The following is a 22,500-nucleotide window of genomic DNA, read 5'->3' as shown; positions in this document are numbered from 1 at the left end:
TGGCTATACAAGCTAATTGCTTTACCAACAGCTGGAGACAGACTAAATTAAGTTCCCTGCAAAATATTGTGGTCTAGGACCCCTTAAATGTTGAGATATTTGAATTTTCATTTTGATCTGGATCGTCCTATTTATAGATTTGGCAACACATGTAACGTTGATGCAAGGGAGAGAACACCGCGGCTTTGTTGACATCCTCACTTTTTCAGAGGCTAGAACAAGCTGTAATGCATGTATTATGGTCCGCGCATGGTGACGTATCGTCATTATATGGTCTTATGGTGCGTTTGACATCGATTGTGGGCAAACTACACTTTGTAAACACGGGAGTGCGTTAGTATGCCTTTAAGCTACAGTAAATAGGATGTTAAAACTGTTCTTGACAATAAATGTAGAATTTGTAGAAATTACTTTACCTTTGCTTTTGGGTAAAAGTGCTAATTCAAGCTGAATTGTGCTGTTGTAATATACACATTCTGGGAAAAAAACCTCTGTCAGGTTTGTATTGGTTGTGAAAGAGTGGGTGCTTTTTCTTGGACAAATAATCGACACGCGGTATGTGCATGTACACACCCTCTCGCTAGTGACTGGCTGTCACCTGGGAAAATTTCCCCACGTGAGATTATTTCCCACGCGACAATTTATAGGAATTTATAGGCCTGTCATTAGCGAAGGGTCGTGTCTCATGTACACGTGTACAGGAACCATGTGTTGTAAGTTTGTCCGAGAAAAAGCAAGGGTACTCACTCTTTCACCACCATACAACCCTGCAGTACATTTTCAGTGTACCTCAAATGTACTGAATTTTCTTTGCAGCACATTTGAAGTACATTTGAAGTACATTTTTGGGCAGGAGGTACAAATTCAGTACATTTTCAGCTCATGTTTGGTATACCTAATTTGTGCTGATTTCTGTGGGGGTCATGACCGAGTTATTTCTGGAATTCGTCGATTTTTATTGCAATCTCCCAATATAGCCCTGTGTGAGTTTTACCGTCACACTGAATAAATCTAAAACAGTTTACTCTTTTTTCAATAACTAGGACATCGCTTCCACAGGGCTGTTTCTAGAGATAGCCATTAGGATAAGGCCACAAAAAAAATTAGGTGTGGTTACGGTAACATAGCCAAAAAAAATAGGGTAGGAAGGTAGGCAATCACTTTTTTTTTTAAACTTTTTTTTTCTAATGTGTACAAATTAAACCTACTTGACAGGGAAATAAGTGTGCGACTCGGGCGCTTTCGCTTTCATTGCGTTTTCTGCGCTCGTTTTTTTGTGTTGTTTTTTGACAAATGTAATAAAAAGTTATAGGGTCGGCCCCTAAAAATAGGGTAGGTCGGGTTACCGTAACCACACCTATTTTTTTTTAGGCCTAATGAGACATAAAGATACTTCTGAAGCTACAGATTCAAGGGCATTATAAACTAAACAAGAAATCTACCCTAGCCAGCGCTTACGGGGTTGACACGAATAGCTGTAAGAGTAACTCAAAACAGAATTCAAAACATGAGCAGTCATCTAAACACATAGGAAAAAAAGCATGCACAAAGAAGTCTCGTGACAGCCAATCAAAATACATCATGCAACAGGAATGAATGTTGTTCAGCCAATCAAAATGATCAAGACACTGAGCCTCAGAGTCAATAGATAAATAGGGTGGGTGCTACAACAGCCAATCACAATACAGGTACCAAGTCCATGTGAAAAAACTGCAAGGAAACGAGAAATACAGAATCAAACAGAACAAAATGGACACCAAAAACCGAAAAATAAATACATCCATGGAATAGCCAAACGGGGGTATACACATATAGCAGGTCAGTGTGACATGAATAAACTAAAAATAGCTGTACAACAACAAAATGCTATCAACCACTGTCCCACTTTTAAAAATAATACTGCAGAAGCTACTAAATATGCAATATATATATAAGATACTCAATCACTCCTAAATGATTAAACAAAAACTATAAATTTGCTTTATAAAAACTTGAAACTTTCTATTGTGCTTTCTATTTGAACTACTTAAACAAGTAGCTAATACTGCAGTCTAAAAAAATGCCTTGCATGTTGACATCGAAATACTAGACTGTATTTTATCTAAAGATAACTGCTAAAATCAAGACACAGGTGATTACATCTATTAAAATGTAAACAGGAGACTGAATTAGGGCAAACAGAATGTAGAGAAGTTCAAGAAATTAAAGAAAATAGAAAAAAACCACTATAGGAACAAAACCACAACAGAAATGCACCAAGCAAAAATGAACAAAACAAAAACAAAAATACTGTTTATATACACAAGAAATGGATGAAAATAAGAAAAAAGACCCATCATTCTTTCGCAAGGAACTCCATTTTTAGTACCAGTCTTACTGAAAAAACATTTGTTACATGAGAGAAACAATACTCAGAATGTGTTATTACAGTTAACAATTTAAGCTTCATGTAACCATTCATGTTATTATCACTTGCTCAAAGCAGCCTGAAGTTAAAACTTGATCATAAGGGAGGGGGGCACATATAAGTATTGTAGCAGCTTACTCAAAGTAACAGGGTATTAGGGCCACATTTCTTAAAAACTGAATATGAAGGGGCAATGTCTGGCTTGTATTATACAAATTAATAAATATATATCCCCCCCTCACCATTAACTAAATTAAAGAGAAAAAGAGAAAGAGAGTAGGTAGGTAGAATCACAGCAGCCACATCTAAACTTAGTAATGCAGCACAAAATAAACCTCTTGTCCAGCTGAGACTTTAAACGGTATCTGATATTACCAAACGTGAAGTAATGGTAATGTTTCCGTGGTTTAAACAAAAATTTCAATTGTTGTCATTAGAACTTTTAATTTTTGTTGGTTTAATCTTCATTGGTGTAAAAAGCTGAAAAGACCTATTTAGTCATTTTCAAGGTGATGTAAAGCTGATACAGGCATGGGAATCAAAAATTGTAAAAAAGGCTGAAAATCTGTAAGTAATAACTAAGTCGACGGCGCGAAGCACCTAGCCTTACTAGGGGGGTCCGGGGGCATGCCCCCCCGGAATTTTGTTCTCTCCAAAAAAACCAAATGGTGCAATTTGGTGTCATCTTAGCTCCAAGTTTGCCCTTTAATTCAGTTTTTAGAACCATTTTTGCCTCCCCCATTTTTTTTTCGGCGGAAACTTCTGCTTTTTCGGCGGAACAAAAAACCAATTCGGCGGAAATTTGCCTTTCGGCGGACAATTCCCATGCCTGCTGATAAGATAAATTCATATCTAACTTGAGTCAATGTTTATCATTCCAAATACCAGAGTTTTGAGTAAAAGCAAACAAAAGAGACAACATACAGCGTACTTACCCAAGGATTAATACGCTGCATGCTTAAATGGCTCAAATGTGGTATTTATCAAGTTGTACAACTATAATTGACAAAACTGATACTACGGAAGCACTCAACACGGAAGGAAAAATACACCCAGTGACAAGACAATGAGAAATGAGAAAAATGAGATAAAATGAATCAACGGCAAAATATAATGTACCATTAACACTAAAAAGGCAAAATGAAATCCATCTGTGTGAAAAAAGCACCAAAAAAAATTGGAACTATTAACTTTACAAATGAAACAATTATGCAAGTTCACAAATCTGCCCTAACTTTCCTTTATCTCTGAACACCAGCATTTTCACTTAGAAGCAGAAGAAATAATACTGGAACTAAAATCGTCACAATTTTACTCTCCATTACAGCTATTAATAGGTGGAATTATCGCCAACTCACTGCAGAATTATTTAGTTTTGATCCATATATTCACATGAATATAAAACATAAAAGTATTAAAAAAAATCGTTCACATCTGTAGTTTTCTCTACCACAACTCTTACACAATGTCCCTTAACTGGTATTCATATTTATTCAGGTGCCACATTATTTCATGACCTGAATACAGCAGACAATTACTATCAATATTATAAAACTGTCAAAAAGTGCCTTTTTATGGAATCATCTTTGCGCTTAAAATTTCAAAATAATCTCAGTAAACAACATTTATTATTTAGGCAACCGTAAGGCACAGGTATTTCACAGCAGGTTGAGATTAAATATGAGCGATTTGCAACAAGACCTTGTTAACCGACACCTCTCTGATAATTTAGAATGCATGTGTGGAGTACGCCCGGAAGATGCTGAACACTTTTTGTTACATTAATTGTCCAAAATTTAAAGAACATAGAACCATTTTATTCAATAGTCTGCAAACGCATCCTCTGGATTGCAAAACACTTTTGTTTGGAAATACTGATTTAACTATATCTTTGAACACGAAAATATTTTCTGTTGTACAAGATTACATTATGTCAACTGATCGATTCGGCTGATATTCTATTAACAGTAACAGCAATAGATGTAGCAAAGCATTCTCTCTCTCTCTCTCTCTCTCTCTCTCTCTCTCTCTCTCTCTCTCTCTCTCTCTCTCTCTCTCTCTCTCTCTCTCTCTTTTTATTTGTATAAAATATTATGAAATATTTTGAAAGAAAAGGGTTGAAGTAATCACTTGTTCGCCATGTCTTGTTATCAGAATGTGTATTGATTATCAATTTTAGAACGTGTCCATAAGCAGTCTGCTTGTTAACGTTCTTAATGTTGTTACTGTTTATAACGTGTATACAAGAAATTAATAAAAACACGCTTAACCAAACAACATTTAAAAAAGGTTGTCTCTTTGAAAGAATTATCTGAGTGCTTAAAATGTCAAATAAACCAAGTACAGCGCTTAAAATATCAAATAAACCAAGAACAGCGCTTAAAATGTCAAATAAAGCACTTAAAATGTCAAATAAACCAAGTAAAGCGCTTAAAATGTCAAATAAACTAAGTAACCAGAGCTCAAAACCTCTTAATCAACAACATAAACAGGTGGGAAGAACAACAGATAGAGAGAGAGGGTGAAAAAGAAGAAAAAACACTACTACCAGGACACTTATAACTAGTACATGTAGCTACCAAACCAGATGGGATGAACTATAGAACTTCATCTACAGGTGGAAAAACCATGCCTGACAGGTAAACAAGCACCTCATCATCAACAAAAACAAACAGAAGTTCTCTGACCTGACATGAGTAATTGCATGTATATTTAACTGTTTGGCTGCCTCCTGACCCAAGCTCACACATCCAATTCCATTTTTGCTATCAATCATGGATATGAGCATTTCTATTTGGACTGCAGATTACTGTTCTACTTTTAGAATCTCTTGCCAATTCAACGTGGATGCAAGAAAGGGTTCAGTGATCTTTGGTCAAAATGAAGAACTGCTCATATACTAATGTGCTTTCAATCTGTTAATTCAACATAAGTAAAAACCCACATCAATGCAAGATCGTCATAGTTCCAATATTCCTATGCATGTGTCTTAAACGAAAGTCCTTGCGCAGGTTATTAGTTCTTAATTTGCCTCATTCAGTAAGAACATACAAACAAAAAAGTCTTTTTTAAATCAGTTTTCTCTCTATATCTTTTTGCATACCTGTCTGTGTATGTGTTTTAGCAAACTGATGAACACAGGGAACGTGAAAAAAACAACCTACCAGACCCTGTCAAAACAAATTCCAACATTAATCCCATAAAAGCTGCTGTATCCGATTTTGTATGCTCCAAGAATTAACAACTAACAACATGCACACGCATACACACACTCGTACATCCATACAACAATCGTCCCAAAAATAACAGAAAAGTAACAGACACAAGAAAATTTAACGAAAAGGGAAAGAATCACACAGAAATAAAAAGGTTGAGAAAAACTTAAAAAACTTAAAAAGTGAGAAAAAAACTGTATAAACTAAACCGACAGTGAACTGAAGCTAAAAGTTCCAAGAAAAAAGAAGAAAGCTGCAATCTTTTTACGGTCAGACATCATCCTTTTATTTCTGCGCTACCCTCAGTACACAGCCGACTGATTACTACATGTACATCATGGTCACATCACCGACAAGAAGAACAATTGTCATTTGAAGTTGAGAAAACACACCCACAGACAGACAAATATTTTTCATGTGAATAATTAACTCGTTGGAAAAGTAGAAGAAACCTCAATATCTCGCTTACAGTACATCACACACAATTCAGTTACAAAGATTTTAATTCACAGCCTTGTAAAGTGTTGGTGTAAATTATTAACATGGAATTCACGATATCTGAATTTTAAGTAAGTTTAAAGATACCAGCTTCCTTCCCATGGCAATGTTTACGCAAATCACCACATATCTGTCAAGGTTTTTACAAGGGCTAGGATCATACAGCGGAACCCCCCTTTTTACGCCTCCCAATTTAAGACTGAACCTCCCGTTTAAGACTCCAAATTTAATATCCCCTCTCTTCCAAGACCATGTTTTGTAAGACTTTTTGTTAAGAACTTTTATAAATGCAACCCCTTAAATTTAAAGACCTGATTTTCTCAGATTTTTGGAGGTCTTCCACTATCAACAGCCTGGCTGTTTCATGCACTTAATGACGATAGTTTGTCAAAATCCGCAACAACAACAAATTCTGACTGCTGCACAGAAAACAGCCAGGCCGATTGTTCATATGTGTCAAAGTTGAAGGCTACAGCGGAACCCCTCCTTTCAAGACCCCCCAATTAGTCATCTCCCCTTTCTTCTTCTTCTGCATTCGTGGGCTGAAACTCCCACGTACACTCGTGTTTTTTGCACGAGTGGAATTTACGTGTATGACCGTTTTTTACCCTGCCATTTAGGCAGCCATACGCCGTTTTCAGAGGAAGTATGCTGGGTATTTTCGTGTTTCTATAACCCACCGAACTCTGACATGGATTACAGGATCTTTTTCGTGCGCGCCACTTGGTCTTGTGCTTGCGTGTACACACGGGGGTGTTCGGACACCGATGAGAGTCTGCACACAAAGTTGACTCAAATCTCTCGCCGAACGTGGGAACGAACTCACGCTGACAGCGGCCAACTGGATACAAATCCAGCGCGCTACCGACTGAGCTACATCCCCGCCCTGAACTGAGCTACATCCCCGCCCTGACTGAGCTACATCCCCGCCCTGACTGAGCTACATCCCCGCCCTGACTGAGCTACATCCCCGCCCTGACTGAGCTACATCCGCCCTGACTGAGCTAATCCCCCGCCCTGACTGAGCTACCCCCCTTTTAAGACCTTGCTTTTTTAAGATTTTCTGTTCATATCCTCATTAAATGTAGCCGCATTTCAAGACTCCCTCCTTTTTAAGACCTGAATTTCTCAGATTTTTTGGGGTCTTAAGAGGGGTTCCTCTGTTCAATTATCCCATGAAAAAAACCCACCAGATTTGTAATGATGAACATGATCGCTTACATAAGAAGGAATGTATCTTCAAACGACAGAAATTAACATCTTATGCTGTTTAAGACATTGTTTGTAACCACTGAAAAAAAGCTTAGGAACCTCTCAGTAAAGGAATAATAAAACAATCACCATGCACAATATATGAGGTGTTTACCTGGTAAACAAAAAATTACCCATACCTACAAAAAAGTATAGACTCTAATAATGTGTCATGGCTACTGAAGTCTTACAAAACAGAATATATATCATTTTACGCTTTTGTATATATATATCTTCTTTGCTTACTTCCTCCTTCCCTCCCACCATCACCCCCCTTTACCAGTGTCTATAGCCTTCTGTTACATGAAGTTGGCTGCCTTGTCAGATATATTTAATATTAACATCTTAAATGCACCGTTTCTGATTGAACTAGAAAAGTTAAGTCTCACAGAAATGTCGAGGCATGAGTTGTGAAGAGTTAGGATGCTAAAATGTACCAAATTCAGGGGAAAAACTCATCAAACTCTTCGGGGTGGCAGTGTATTGGGGAGGTAGTTGTTATCAAGAGGTGGTCGCCAGGTGTACTGTTTTTAAAAATTGACCTGCTGTTTAGATACAAGCATTTACTGCCAAACTCTTATTATTAAATGCGATGTGGTGCCAACAGAAAAATGTCCATGTTTGTGTCAAATGAAAATGGACATTAAAGTTTTCTTATCTTATCTTATCTTATCAAAAGGCCTGGACTAAATCTCTTGAGACATAACTCATGTATTTCAACCAGACCTCATGTGCTTATAGATCAAACGTTGGCGCTAGTAATTCTATAACTCATTTGAGAAGGTAACAGAAAAATGTGTAGATGCTAGTACACTCACTGAAAAGTATCAAAACAATAACTAAAGACCATATTTACAAAGCGTTTAACATAGAATTTACCATGATTATGCTCTTTTCATCTGCTTAGGGCTGCAGATTAACCAGTTCCTCACAGATAATGTTATGAGTACGAGTGGTAATAAAATTAAACTAGTTCACCAAAATCCACTCACTGTAAGCAAGATGGTTTTGAATTAAAGCAAAAGAGAATATGAAACCAATATCACACTGTGTGTACCCCAAAGACCATTCACTCAACAAGAACAGGCAACATATTCGCATTTTACTACAGTACAAATTAGAGGAAAATACTACCAGGCTATCTTCGTAATTCACCAAAAAATTACAGGTATGTACACAACTTTGAAAACCAAGAAAACCCTGGACATGTTCATGTATCCATGTACTTTGGTTCCTGTATTTCAAACAACTCAGTACCAGGCAGCACGTTCTATCTTCTTGTTGACAACCATACTTTAAAACCAACTTTAACACACACACACACACACACACACACACACACACACACACACACACACACACACACACACACACACACACACACAGTGGAAAAGACACACAGAAACACAGTCACACTCTCATGTACACACACACACACACACACACACACACACACACACACACACACACACACACACACACACACACACACACACACACACACACCTTCCCTCTCACTATAAAATGTCACTGCCTACTCAGATAAGACCCACACCTGCAAATGTAATCGCTACCTTTTCCACAGGAAAAAATCAACTGCAGATCCTCCCTCTTCACCAAACTGCCAAACAACTAGTCTTCAAACAGATTTTAAACTAACTGCACACAATATTTGTCACAACTTCATGAAGAACCAAAAAAATAAGACGGTGAAAGATTCAGCTTAGTAATTGCACACAAAAAGAGACATCACAAAAAAGTCAACGAATATGACTCGTTGGTAAAGTAAGTCAAGGAAAAATGTATACTGTACAACGCACAAACAAAAGGAAAAAAACACTATTATAAGGCCTAAAAAAAAAATAGGTGTGGTTACGGTAACCCGACCTACCCTATTTTTAGGGGCCGATCCTATAACTTTTTATTACATTTGTCAAAAAAAAAAAATCAAAAAAAAAAACCCAGTGCAAAAAACGCAATGAAAGCGAAAGCGCCCGAGTCGCACACTTATTTCCCTGTCAAGTAGGTTTAATTTGTACACATTAGAAAAAAAAGTTAAAAAAAAAAAAAAGTGATTGCCTACCTACCTACCCTATTTTTTTTGGCTATGTTACCGTAACCACACCTATTTTTTTTTTGGCCTAAGCAACAAATGTGAGGCGAAAGTAACACCTAAACATACGGGCTGACAACAAAGCAATCGCCTCATGTAAGGTCATTTAGGTTAACTGGTTCAAAAAAGAATACCATCATATTATGACATAGTTACTTAGTTAAATACATATTTTCCAAATGAATAAATACACAAATGAATATTTAAATGAATTAATAAATAATGCTTGGCATACTACGTTCAATGCACAGTGGACCGACCCCCCCCCCCCCCTTCAAGACACCCCCCCCCCCCCCCCCTTGGCATTTAAGACTTCTTCCCTACTAAGACCTGATTTTCTCAGATTTTAAATTTGTTTCATAAGGCCAAAAAAAAAAGTTGTATGTTTCTGGTAACATGGCTACAAAAAATAGGGTAGGTAGGTAGCGAATTTTTTTTAACTTTTTTCAGGGTAGAAAATAACTATACAGTGACGCAAAGAGACTGGACTTACTTTTCAAAGAGAAAGACAACACATTACAAAACAAATGAGACAAAAGGGATGCGGGGTTATCCCCCTTGTGTCGTCTGCCGTCTGTTACTTTCGTTTTGTTTTTTTTGCTTTTTTTTTTTTACAAATGCAATAAAAAAAAGTCTAGGGTCGGCGGGAAAAAACTAGGTAGGGTCGGGTGACCAGAAACATACAACTTTTTTGTTGTTGCCTAATGTCTGTACATTTACCCCCATTTCAAGACGCCTATCTTTTTTAGACCAGTGATTTACTCAGATATCTGAAGGTCTTAAAAGGGGGGGTTACACTGTATAAATATAACTCTCAACAAATGCACGATATTAGAGTTTCAGAACCTTCAAATCAAAATGTAGCTTGAAAGAGTGTGCTGTTTTGACTGAAAGTGAACAAAAAACCCTGAACCTTGTGGAAAGTATTTGGCACACATCAGGCTGTGTTGGACGCTAGCAATACTGATGGCAAGACCCCTGCATAGATTAAAACAACAGGACTGTCTGGGAGAAAAGCTAAGAAACGGCAGTGGACTAACATCTATGTCTCAATTTTTTTTATTTTATAGAAGGGCTAATTGACACAAAAAGTTCCCACAAACAGAATGAGGATACACATAATTCGTAGGCAAACAACTTAAGGCAATAACCTGACATAACCCCATGTCATGTTAAGCGTCCCACTGACTTAATCTCAAGCAGTTGTTCTCCTTTAAAAAACATTTATCATCATCTCTTTTCAGAATGTGAAATCACTTCCACAGGGTAAATTCAGGACTATGGCCTATGCGCGAGGGTGTTTGACTTTTCCAGCCAATCTACCACTACCAGATTCAACACAGATCTACACCTAGATCTTACCCACATCAGAATAAACCATTAGTTGCACAGATCTTACAAGGTACACACCATTATAACTGAATATCAAGTTGTATCAATCCATCAATGTTACAATGACGTGTGAACAGCATCACAAAACAAACACCACGTCAAACAGCAACAACATCTACAGTGGAACCTCCCCTCTATGACCCCCCAAAAATCTTTTCTTTTCTTTATTTGGTGTTTAACGTCGTTTTCAACCATTCAAGGTTATATCGCGACGGGGAAAGGGGGGAGATGGGATAGAGCCACTTGTCAATTGTTTCTTGTTCACAAAAGCACTAATCAAAAATTTGCTCCAGGGGCTTGCAACATAGTACAATATATTACCTAACTGGGAGAATGCAAGTTTCCAGTACAAAGGACTTAAACATTTCTTACATACTGCTTGACTAAAATCTGTACAAAAATTGACTATATTCTATACAAGAAACACTTAACAAGGGTAAAAGGAGAAACAGAATCCGTTAGTCGCCTCTTACGACATGCTGGGGAGCATCGGGTAAATTCTTCCCCCTAACCCGCGGGGGGTGCCCCCCAAAAATCTGACATAATCAGGTCTTCAGGAGGGAGTCTTAAAATGGGGGTAATTTTACAGAAGTAGTTATGAACAGAAAGTCAGAGAAAGCAAGGTCTTAAAAAGGAGGGAGTCTTAAATTGGGGGGTCTTAAAATGGGGGTTCCACTGTACCAGAAATCGAGCAATGACCTGAACCATAGCACCAGTGGAAGAATGCTCAAGCAGTAAAGACACCGTCCTTCCCGCATACACGATCATGTTAACCACCACAGATCTCTCCTGGGCTGGGGTGCACAAAGCAAAACTAAGTCCCACCTAACCTGGTGGAAGGGAACCAGCCTGATTGGGGTCTGATTGGTTGAAATCATAGCAAATCTCAATTCAACCAATCCGACCCCGCAGCTGCATACGACCTAGTTGGGTGGTACCTAGTTGGGTGGTATATAAAAAAAGGTTTCAAAATCTAAGATCACCTAAAAAAAAAATTAGACATCTCTTCAACGATCATTTAAACAAATTCAAATACGGCTACAACACAAAGTGCAGAACAGCTAGGCACACACGAACATTTCAAGAATCAGTATTTTCAACAGGAATAACGATGAAGTTTAGCAGCACACTGCGGTGGTATCAGAAACAGCAACATTTATATTCCAATTCATCTCTATGATATCACAAATCACAATAAGCTGAACCCATTCTCGCACAGTTCATCACTAAGACTGAGAAAGCAACAATAATAGAAAACAGTACAGTGGAACCTCCCATTGAGGACCTCCAAAATTCTCAAAAAAGCACATCTCAAAAGAGAGGGAGTCTTAAAATGGAGGTATATTTACAGATGTTATGAACAGAAAATGTGAAAGTGTAGTCTTAAAAAGGGGAAGGGCCGGGGATGTAGCTCAGTCGGTAGCGCGCTGGATTTGTATCCAGTTGGCCGCTGTCAGCGTGAGTTCGTCGCCACGTTCGGCGAGAGATTTATTTCTCAGAGTCAACTTTGTGTGCAGACTCTCCTCGGTGTCCGAACACCCCCCGTGTGTACACGCAAGCACAAGACCAAGTGCGCACGAAAAGATCCTGTAATCCATGTCAGAGTTCGGTGGGTTATAGAAACACGAAAATACCCAGCATGGTTCCTCCGAAAACGGCATATGGCTGCCTAAATGGCGGGGTAAAAAACGGTCATACACGTAAAATTCCACTCGTGCAAAAAACACGTGTACGTGGGAGTTTCAGCCCACGAACGCAGAAGAAGAAAAAGAAGAAAAAGGGGGAAGGGGAGTCTTAAAACGGGAGGTTCCACTGTAGTACAAGTAGAGCTTACAAGCAGAGATTGGTACTCTCCATTCAGTATGTCTAGATTTCTTAATAATCTGGACTTCAGAATGAGATCAGTTCTGAGACAGTCAGTGAGACAGACACCACAAAAGAAGGAAAAACCCAAAAAGTCCTATCCACTCCTCTGAACACAATACTGTGGGATGGATTTCTGTGATCAGGTTGAAAACAAAAACGACAAGTACATCACATCGACACTGCAGAGTATAAAAATACAAAAGGAAGAGACACCGTGATCCAGTGGTGATCCGTAGCATCAGCTGCAGGCAGTGGAGAAAGAAGTGTGTTCAGCGTACAGTGCTACCTGTGATGTGAGGCCCCTCTGATCAGGGGACACCTCTCGCCAAAGGACACCTTGTGATGTCCCTCACCATTCGTTGTCCCTTTGTTCAGTAATTTCACACAAATATACCTGTCCTGAAAGGACACCTGTAATAAAGGGACGCTTTTGGCGTGCCCCAAGGATGTTCTCTCACCACAGGTATCACTGTCCTTGTAGCAAGCAGCAGAGAGAGCATGTCAACTGTCATGAACACCATGGAGCTCCCCCTCCTCCACCCCGCCCACAGCCCCCTCGCACTCCGGCACCCTCGTTAGCCTGGAAGTTTCTTCTTCCTCGTCAAAGTCACTCTCGCTTTCACTGGTGGTACAGTCCCTACCTTCCATGGGGTCTCCCCCCTCCATGTTAAACATTGGGTCCACGCTGCTGAGACGTCTGTGTGCCAGGCTTACACTCGCCACTGCCGCTGCAGCCGCCATTTCTAGCGAGGTGGAAGAACCAGTGCTGCCCCTGGAGTAAAGGAACGCGGGAGGGGGAGGAAACTCCTCGATGCTGGGTCGTTTGGTGTCGCTGACGAAGCTGCCCTCGAGTGAGCCGAGTCGTTCTAGCGTGTCCAGCGGGGACGTGGAGCCTCGCTGCTGGCTCGCGGTGGTGGTTACGGTGCCTTCGCTCGACATTTCCCCCATGCCCGAGTCAAAGGTGGTGTCTTTGCCTGACTCTGCCAGGCATTTGGTTGCAGCGTACTGAAGGTACACCTCTTTGGCTGTGCTGCAGTCCTCGGTGTCGCTGGGGTTGCTGGACGAACCGGAGCTTCCGGAGTAGGTCAGGTCACTCTCCGACCCTTGTCGAAGGTTCTCCAGGGTGTCCATGAGGTCGCCGGAGTCAATGTCATCGCGGTGAGGGGACCCTCCCAAGCTGGAGCTAGACTCATCCACAGGGCTTCGCATGACGGTCATGCTGACGTCGCTATGGAAACTGTGGACAGTCTCTTCGTGCCAGCTCACTCGCTTGGGTTCCATCCTGGCTCGTTCTCGCTCCTCTAGCGCCTCCTTGGATGGTTCTTCTTCCACTCTCTCCAACGACCAGCGCTTGCGTGGATCTCGAGAGCTGCAGACGTAGCCGGACAACACCTGGCTCGAGTAACCGCTGCTGCTGTTGCTTCCAACATCAGACACAGACACCGTGGGAAGTGACGACAGTGTGTTCGTCGCTGTCACGGTGATAACAGAGTCGGCTTCTGAAGGGTCAGGTCGAAAGGTGGTGAATGTCAAGGCTGGGGAGGGTGCTTCCGCTTGAGAAGTAGGACTGTCGCTTTCGCTGAAGATGAGGGCAGCAGCTGGGGATGGTAAATCCATAATTCTCTGTGCCTCGGTGGTGCTGGCTGCTGCAGAACCTGAGGATGCAGGTTGGTCTTTGTTCTGCTCTTGGGACTTCTGTTCTCCTGTCGGCCTCTCCTGATCAGGCTGAAGGCTACCCTGGTTGCTTTGTGTCAAAGAAACACTGTCTGGTCGTGACTTGGGAGCAGATTCCTGAGGAGGAGGGGGAGCAGTAGCTTCCGGCGGGAGAGGAGGAAAAGACGCGGGTGACTCGGGTGAAGTCCCCGACGACTGCGACGACAGATCCATCAACAGTTCTGAAGGAGGCGGAGGTAGAGAGTCGAGGTCAAGGTCTCCCGTGATCGAAGAGGTCATGTCAGAGGGGGGTGGGGGGAACTCTTGTTCCTCCGCTGCTGGTGCTTCTGATGGTGGGAGGGCCGTGGATGCTGGTGCCGGGACACCGGTTTCTCTGGGCGGCTTGGAAGGAGCGCTCTTGGTTTTCGGCGCTACCGGTGGTTTCTTGCTGGTTTTAGGCATGACAGGGGGAGGCTTTGGTTTGGCGGCAACCAGCGGTTTGGCCACGGTCACTGTGTTGGTGCTGAGAGTGGTCAGTATTGGTTGCTGTGGCGACGGCACGGGTCCCATCTCCATCGTGGGGTTCTGCGGTCGCTTCATGGGAGGAGGTGGAGGAAGGGGCGGTGACAGTGGTGGTGGTGGTAATGGGGGCGATGGGGGCGTCAGAGCGTCCACCTCCTTGTGAACTTTATCCTTATCTTTTACATGAATGACGTTCCCTGCAGCCTTGTGATCTACTATGTCTAACGGTTTCTCAACCGTGATCTCTGCAGCTTTTTCTACCACCCTGCAAACGGTACCCTCTGGAGCCTTAGCATCAACCTTTACCGTTTCCGGTCCAGGCTTTTTGGAAATGCCCTTACCTGTTCCATTCTGAACCAAAACGTCTACTTCTTTTTGCTTTATGGTCAGTTTTAGCACAGGTTTTTCTGGTTTGGGAACCACAGGTGGTGGTTTTGGTTTGACACCATCCTGACTGCTGGGTTTGATAGCATCAGGTTCTGCAGCTTTGTCACCAGTTTGTTTGGAATCAACAGCTGCTCCTTTCACAATCTCACTGTCAGGAGGTCTGGTGACTTCAGCTGGTGAGGGAGTAGCCTCGATTGCTGGACCTGGCGCACAATGAGGCTCACCAGACTCTTCTCTTCTCACTCCTTCTGCACTGTCCAACGATTTAGCTTCCGACTGTGGACTTTCACTGTAGCTCTTGAGGAGGTCTTTTTCAAAGGAGGGGCTGGTGGTGTCATCCACAGATGAAAAACTGTCCCTGGCCGGTAGTTTGTTGTAGTGAATCAGCTCGAACCTTCGCCCCGCCGACGGTGACCTGTCAGGGCGGATTTTTCTACCGATGCCATCTGCGTCTTCGTGGCTTAGTTTTCCCCGAGGGCTGTGGCTGCGGGACTGTCGCAGCAGGGTGGAGACTGGGGAGGGGGTGCCTCCAGTTCTGAACACTGAGGTCTCCTCTTGCTTCTCCTCGTGGTCCTTGTACTGGCGGCGGTGGAGGACGTAGGGGATCTCCTCGTTCAGGTCCGTGTCTCTAATCAGGGGGCTGGGCACATGAGCGAGGCTGGGCGAGGAGGTCGCGGAGGAGGTCACCGATCTCGTCTCTGCCGCAACGGGGGCGATGCTGGGCGTGGAGGTCGCGGAGGAGGTCACTGATCTTGTCTCTGCAGCGGCGGGGCTGCCTCGACTCCCTGACTCCTCACTCTGAACGGCGTGAACCTGGGCCTGAGTTACAGACACCTGCTGATGAAGACTGGCTGGTGCTGGCTGATCCTGGGTGGGAGGTGGTGGTTGTTGCTGTGATGGTTGATCCTGTGATGGTCGATCCTGTGATGGTTGATCCTCAGGTGGATAATCCTTGGGTGGATGATCCTTGGATTTGGCTACTGCTACTGCTGCTGCTAGCTCTCCAACTGAGTGTGGGGAGACAGGGATAGAGTCTGAGTCAATGGGCACACTACCACGAGTAACACCTACCTTACCTGCCCCTCTCTCTGCCTCTTGCTGACTGACGGCTGTGTCAACGGCTGCTACTTCCTCGGCGCTGGGTCTGCCGTTGACTTGGGTGGTGACGGCTGTCTGCGCACTGATAGCTGCAAGTGATTGGCCGTTAACATACTCTACAGCATGGTCTGCAATAGCACCCGTTTCCCTACCACCAATGTCTAGAGCATTTTGATTGGCTGACAACACTAGGTTAGCTTCATCCTTGTCATCGTTATCTAGCTCAACATCATCAACATCGGCGTCAGTCACATTTTCATCGTCCTGATGAAGATGTGACCGCGGCAGGAAGTTAGAGAACGCCACGTCAGGCTGGGTTACACGTTCAGAGACAGACAGAGGAATATCGTCAAACTTATCGAAATCCGAGTCGGCACCTTGCGAGTCCGAGTGGGGCAGGCGGGCGTCCACGGCAGCCATGTCCACCGGTTGGTTGACGAAGTCGCCGCCCTCAGAATCAGCTGACAAGCCGTGCTCCAGGCGCGGAGAGCCCAAGGACCGGCTGCCCGACATGGAGGAGTCGGAGTGGACCTCGGCTGTCTCCAGGCGGGTGGGGGGGAGGGGTGGCAGCCCTGCGTTGGCCTCCAGGATGTGTGAGCCGCTAGAGGCAGTAGAGTTGTGGAGGTCGGCAGAGTTGTGCATGGACGGCTTGGTGGAGATCTTGGGGGTCACGCTGGTGCTCCGGCTGGAGATGCGACCGCTCACCGACCTGCACACACACACACGAGGTAGGGGGAGGTGAGTTAAAAGATTGGTCATGACAAACACTGGTAATCACAGAGAACAATGCTTGTAAAATGTAATGGACAGAATTAGTTCAAACTTGATTTCTAGTAGCTGTATCTGATTTCAGACTCGGTAACGTGTATAACATGACCTGCACACACACACCGGGTAGCGGGAGGATTAAAGTTGAATGATTGGTCATGATAAATACAGGTAGGTAGGTGTCTATGGGATTCACAGAGAAGACTGCTCGCAATGGACAGAATGAATGCAATTGATTTCTAGTACCCTTGACTGATTTCAGACTCGCCAACATGAATAATGGAAGTATTCTGCTTAATACCATATGAACAAGACTAATATAATTGATATTCTCATCAGAAATGCCAAGGAAATAAGACTGATATCATTTATTAACCATAGCAGGAAAGAGCAGCAAAAACGTTATACCTGTTATTTTCTACCACTGTAATTCGCTTATTGATTCTTTTAACATTCTGTCCTTCCTGTACCTGATCCATCAAAGAGACTACGGTATCTGTTTTTATGCCCTAAAGCTTAGCATGTACAGTCTGCGGGCTAACTGGGCTAACCAAACTCTAGTTTTTCACACCATGAAGAAAGTAACACACAAAGCAGGGCTACGGCTTGAAATCATAACTTGAAAACTAAAATACAACAAGAACACATCTCTTCTACACAGTTTCAAGCCAAAACAAGCACGCACATTAAAACTACCAACTATCCTGTCGACAAAAACATTTTTTCTTCGGGACTGTCAGATTTGATATTCCCTGAAATCGGGGTATGGCTGCCTAAATGGCGGGGTAAAAACGGCCATTAACGTAAAAACTCATTCGTGCCGAAAACACGAGTGTACGTTCGCAGTTTCAGCCCATGAACGCAAAGGAGGAGGAGGTCAGATTTAACAGGTTTCAAAAGCAAAGGCTGTTCTTTCTTTTTAGTTCAATTTGATTTCATCGAGCACGAAAAAAAAGTAAACATCAAAGCCACATCTACGGCAGAATTTCACAATATCAATCACCCACACTCTATTCACACTTACTGTCTGCTCCGTGGTTGTTGCATTGAAAAGCAAAAAATTACATTCTAAAATGTTCTTTCCAATTTACACAATTCAAGGTAAAGCATCTAAATGAGAACTGTTACATTGGTCTACTTAATCAGAAGTACTTCCAACAGTCGGTTAGTTGTTAAATTGGGAATCCTTTCCTTAAGCCGTGCCTGTGAGTGAATAAGATAAATTGTACACATCTGTTGCAGTGTACAACTAGTTCCAGGGTTTCATTTACTAGTGCGCCCTGCGCCATTGGCGCATTAAATCTGAATGTCCCATCACAATTCCCTTCAGTGCGTCAAAGGGTGCATTGAGATTACGTATCACCACGCCACCAAATGTACACTTTACATCGGATTACACACACACACACCAACACGCACACACATACCCATACATGGATAACACGATATAGCGGCTTATTTTGGATGGCACCATATTACACCGTTTTACATCATTGTTGAAAAATGCGTACAGGCCTCTTTGGCGCTTCTTGCCTTCGACTATGTCCCATCGGAATTTGGTTGAGGGGGACAAATGTCCCATTGCCTTTTTCTCCCAGGTTAAACCCTGAGTTCTGTTTGGAATTATATCACAGTCAGTGAAAGTTAGGGAGAAATAAAGCAGTGACAATAGACAAATTCCAAAAATAACTCTGTCTGGTTTGTATGGGGTGTGGAAGAGTGAATATCCTTGCATTTCCTCCGACAAACATTAGAGCGGCTAATCACCAGCGAGGTTTCAGAAACTGTCGGACAGGAGCTTGTGTTTCCGACACACTCCTTGCTAGTGATTGGCCCCTCCAAGGTTTGTCAGAGGAAACGCAAGTAGGGTAATCACTCTTCCACAAACCATACAAACCAGATGGAGTTATTTCCAAAAATCGTCTATTTCAGTCTTTCCCGCTGTCACATGTGTATGGACAGTCCTGATGGCAAATCAACTATCAAAGACAGAACCCAGTGGAAAGTTATCTACACAAGCCACATCTCAGAATGCAACCAATCAGGAATGTAAGACATTTTTGAAATTCTCCTCTCAATCTTCCCCAGTCAGCCTGCCTCATGATTTCATTCCAGCTAGTATGGCAGAAAAATGTAGGCATAGTTAGGCATTCGTTTAGTTAATTGAACCCCTTGGCTCATGTACGACACACTCCGAAATACAAACCTTTCAAACTGTGGCCGTTTCACGATGCTCTCCCTCACAAACTCTTGCAATTCTTTTTGTGTTCTGCCGCTGTACCTGAAAAATGCAAAACTCAAGTCAAAAACCATTCCTGCTTTGTGTTATCAATGTTTAAAATCTGTGAAATATTTAGATGTATCACACCTCTTTGCAGCGAAGCAAGGGGTGTTCACGTGTCCAGGATTTTTCTCTCTCCAGATTTGAAGATTTTTGTCAGTAAAGCGGTAGAAACTGTACAGTTTTTGACATGAATATTAATACAATATAGGCTTACATGTACGACCTTTTATTTCACCTATGTGGCAAGAGATATAAGAAGTAGGATCGGTAGACCCGCGCTATTCATTGCTTCTGAATATGGTTCAGGAAACATGATTTGTGATTCCCACACACAGTCAATCAGAGTAGCCAACTTCATACCTCCCAAGCACTAACGATATATATCAGTTCATACCACCTGGATACAAATGTGTATGTTTTTGCACCTCTCAACTCAACTATCTGAAATTACTGAAATAAGTGATTTGCACTGAGATCCCCAAATGAAAAGACTTCCCCGTTTTTAAGGCCTTGATTTTTAAAAAATTTTTTTTATAGATCTTCTGTTCATAACTGTAAATCTACCTCCACTTTCAGACTCCCTCCTTTTTACATTTAGTCAAGTTTTGACTAAATGTTTTAACGTAGAGGGGGAAATCGAGACGAGGGTCGTGGTGTGTGTGTGTGTGTGTGTGTGTCTGTGTGTGTGTGTAGAGCGATTCAGAGTAAACTACTGGACTGATCTTTATGAAATTTTTCATGAGAGTTCCTGGGTATGATATCCCCAGACGTTTTTTTCATTTTTTCGATAAATGTCTTTGATGACGTCATATCCGGCATTTTGTAAAAGTTGAGGCGGCACTGTCACACCCTCATTTTTCAATCAAATTGATTGAAATTTTGGCCAAGCAATCTTCGACGAAGGCCGGACTTTGGTATTGCATTTCAGCTTGGAGGCTTAAAGATTAATTGATGACTTTGGTCATTAAAAATCTGAAAATTGTAATTGAAATTATTTTTTAATAAAACGATCCAAAATTACGTTAATCGTATTCTTCATCATTTTCTGATTCCAAAAACATATAAATATGTTATATTCGGATTAGAAAACAAGCTCTAAAAACTAAAAATATAAAAATTTTGATTAAAATTAAATTTCCGAAATCGATTTAAAACCAATTTCATCTTATTCCTTGTCCGTTCCTGATTCCAAAAACATATAGATATGATATGTTTGGATTAAAAACACGTTCAGAGAGTTAAAAGGAATAGATATATAGAAAAGCGTGCTATCCTCCTCAGCGCAACCGCTATCGCGCTTTTCTGGATTGTTAATTTCACTGCCTTTGCCACGAGCGGTGGACAGACGAAGCTACGAGTGTACGGTCTTGCGGAAAAAATGCAATGCGTTCAGTTTCCTTCTGTGAGTTCGACTGAGCTTGACTAAATGTTGTATTTTCGCCTTACGCGACTTGGACCTGATTTTCTCAGATTTTTGTAGGTCTTAACAGGGAGGTCTCAATGTACTTGTCATCATCATCATCATGACCATCATCATCAACAATGTTATCTAAGTGATCATCATTATTGACAATGTTATCTAACTGATCCTCATCATCAAAAATGTTATCTAACTGATCCTCATCATCAACACTATTATCTAACTGATCATCATCAACACTGTTATCTAACTCAGTTAAACTGATCATCATCATCAACACTGTTATCTAACTGATCATCATCATCAACATCAACATCATCATCATCATCATCATCATCATCAAACCAGTGATGGCGCTAGAATTTTGTTAAACCGGTACGCAAACATTTATGATGCAAACAGTCCAGAAAAAACCCCGGTAGGCTGGTCATTGGAACCAGTAAGAGTCCAACTCAGAGTACTGGTTTTGTTGTTTAACCAGCGGAAAAAAACCCGTCAGTTCAAAAATCAACCGGTAGGTCATACCGGCAGCCATTTTTGTTCCGGTATTTTCTCATTTCAACCGGTAAAATACTGGTAATTACCGGTTAATGCCAATACTGTCAAACTGACCTGAAGGAGGACCCCCGACTGACCACCCTGGCTTTGTTGCGTGGTAATTTCTTGACCGTCTGGCAGCGGAAGAAGGTGTGATGTTCGATGCACTTCTTCCAGAAGTATTTGCACCTGTCCCGCGAGTCAAAGAAAAACTCCACTGTGTCTTTGTAGTAGCCCTGCAGAAAAGAAAGAATAAGAAGTTCAGCTATGATTCTTTCTGTAGGGTTGGAAAGTTGTGTTAATAACAGGCACAAAATATGTAATGCTGTATGAGAAAACCAGGCGAAAGTGCAACATTTTCAACTTGTACTTTTTTGTTGCTTTAACTTCAAAGTGTTAGAAGCAGTATGCAAACTTATAAATCAGCTAACGGTTGTATCATTTATCTTTTTTGTAGCAATCTAACATTCAATAATGTTTAAATCAAATATATTATTTTCTTATTCCAGTTAAATATTCTCAGTTTTCTTGCAGCCAGCATCTAGCTGGTTTTCTCATGCAGTGTTATTTACACTCAGCTTCAAGAAAAAAGAAACAAATCTCTAATTAACCCATATACGCACACAAGTCCTTTTGAAAACCTTTTGTGACATTTAAAGCTGTCAAACTGGTGTGGGGTATTCTTTATAAATCACCTCCCTTATGGAATGACTTTCACAGCTTAGCTAAAATACACTCCCTTGAGCATGCTGTTTGTTCAAATGAATGTGGAAACTGTGATGACTATACAGTGGAACCTCCATTTTAAGACCTCTAAAAATGTGGGGAAATCGGGTCTTAAAAAGGAAGGAGTCTTAAAATGGAGGCAAATTTACAGAGGTTATGAACAGAACATCTGAAAAATCAAGATCTTAAAAAGGGGGGAGTCTTAAATCGGGGGGTCTTAAAAGGGGGGTTCCACTGTGCAAAACTCACAAACAACTGCAGTCTTGATTGTTCAGTGACTAAGAACCACAGTGGCAAGGTTTTTTTTGTTTTACTGATTAGAGACAGTTGATTCTACAGGGGGGGGGGGGGGGGGGGGGGGGG

The 22,500-nt window shown here is 41.8% G+C and overlaps 1 protein-coding gene across 1 annotated transcript in view; it reads right to left on the bottom strand.

Moving 5' to 3' along the window:
* Nucleotides 1-22,500, bottom strand: part of LOC138945871 (FERM, ARHGEF and pleckstrin domain-containing protein 2-like) — a 103,277-nt gene that overhangs the window by 43,036 nt on the left and 37,741 nt on the right. The window contains exons 12-14 of the mRNA XM_070317390.1: nt 21,487-21,684; nt 19,377-19,451; nt 16,780-17,111 (exon numbers count right to left, since the gene is read on the bottom strand). Of these exons, the coding sequence (XP_070173491.1) occupies nt 16,780-17,111; nt 19,377-19,451; nt 21,487-21,684 (605 nt within the window). The remainder of the gene's footprint in view (nt 1-16,779; nt 17,112-19,376; nt 19,452-21,486; nt 21,685-22,500) is intronic.

Source organism: Littorina saxatilis, linkage group LG13, assembly GCF_037325665.1.
Source record: "Littorina saxatilis isolate snail1 linkage group LG13, US_GU_Lsax_2.0, whole genome shotgun sequence".
NCBI lineage: Eukaryota > Metazoa > Mollusca > Gastropoda > Littorinimorpha > Littorinidae > Littorina > Littorina saxatilis.
This window is presented reverse-complemented; position numbering and strand designations above follow the sequence as displayed.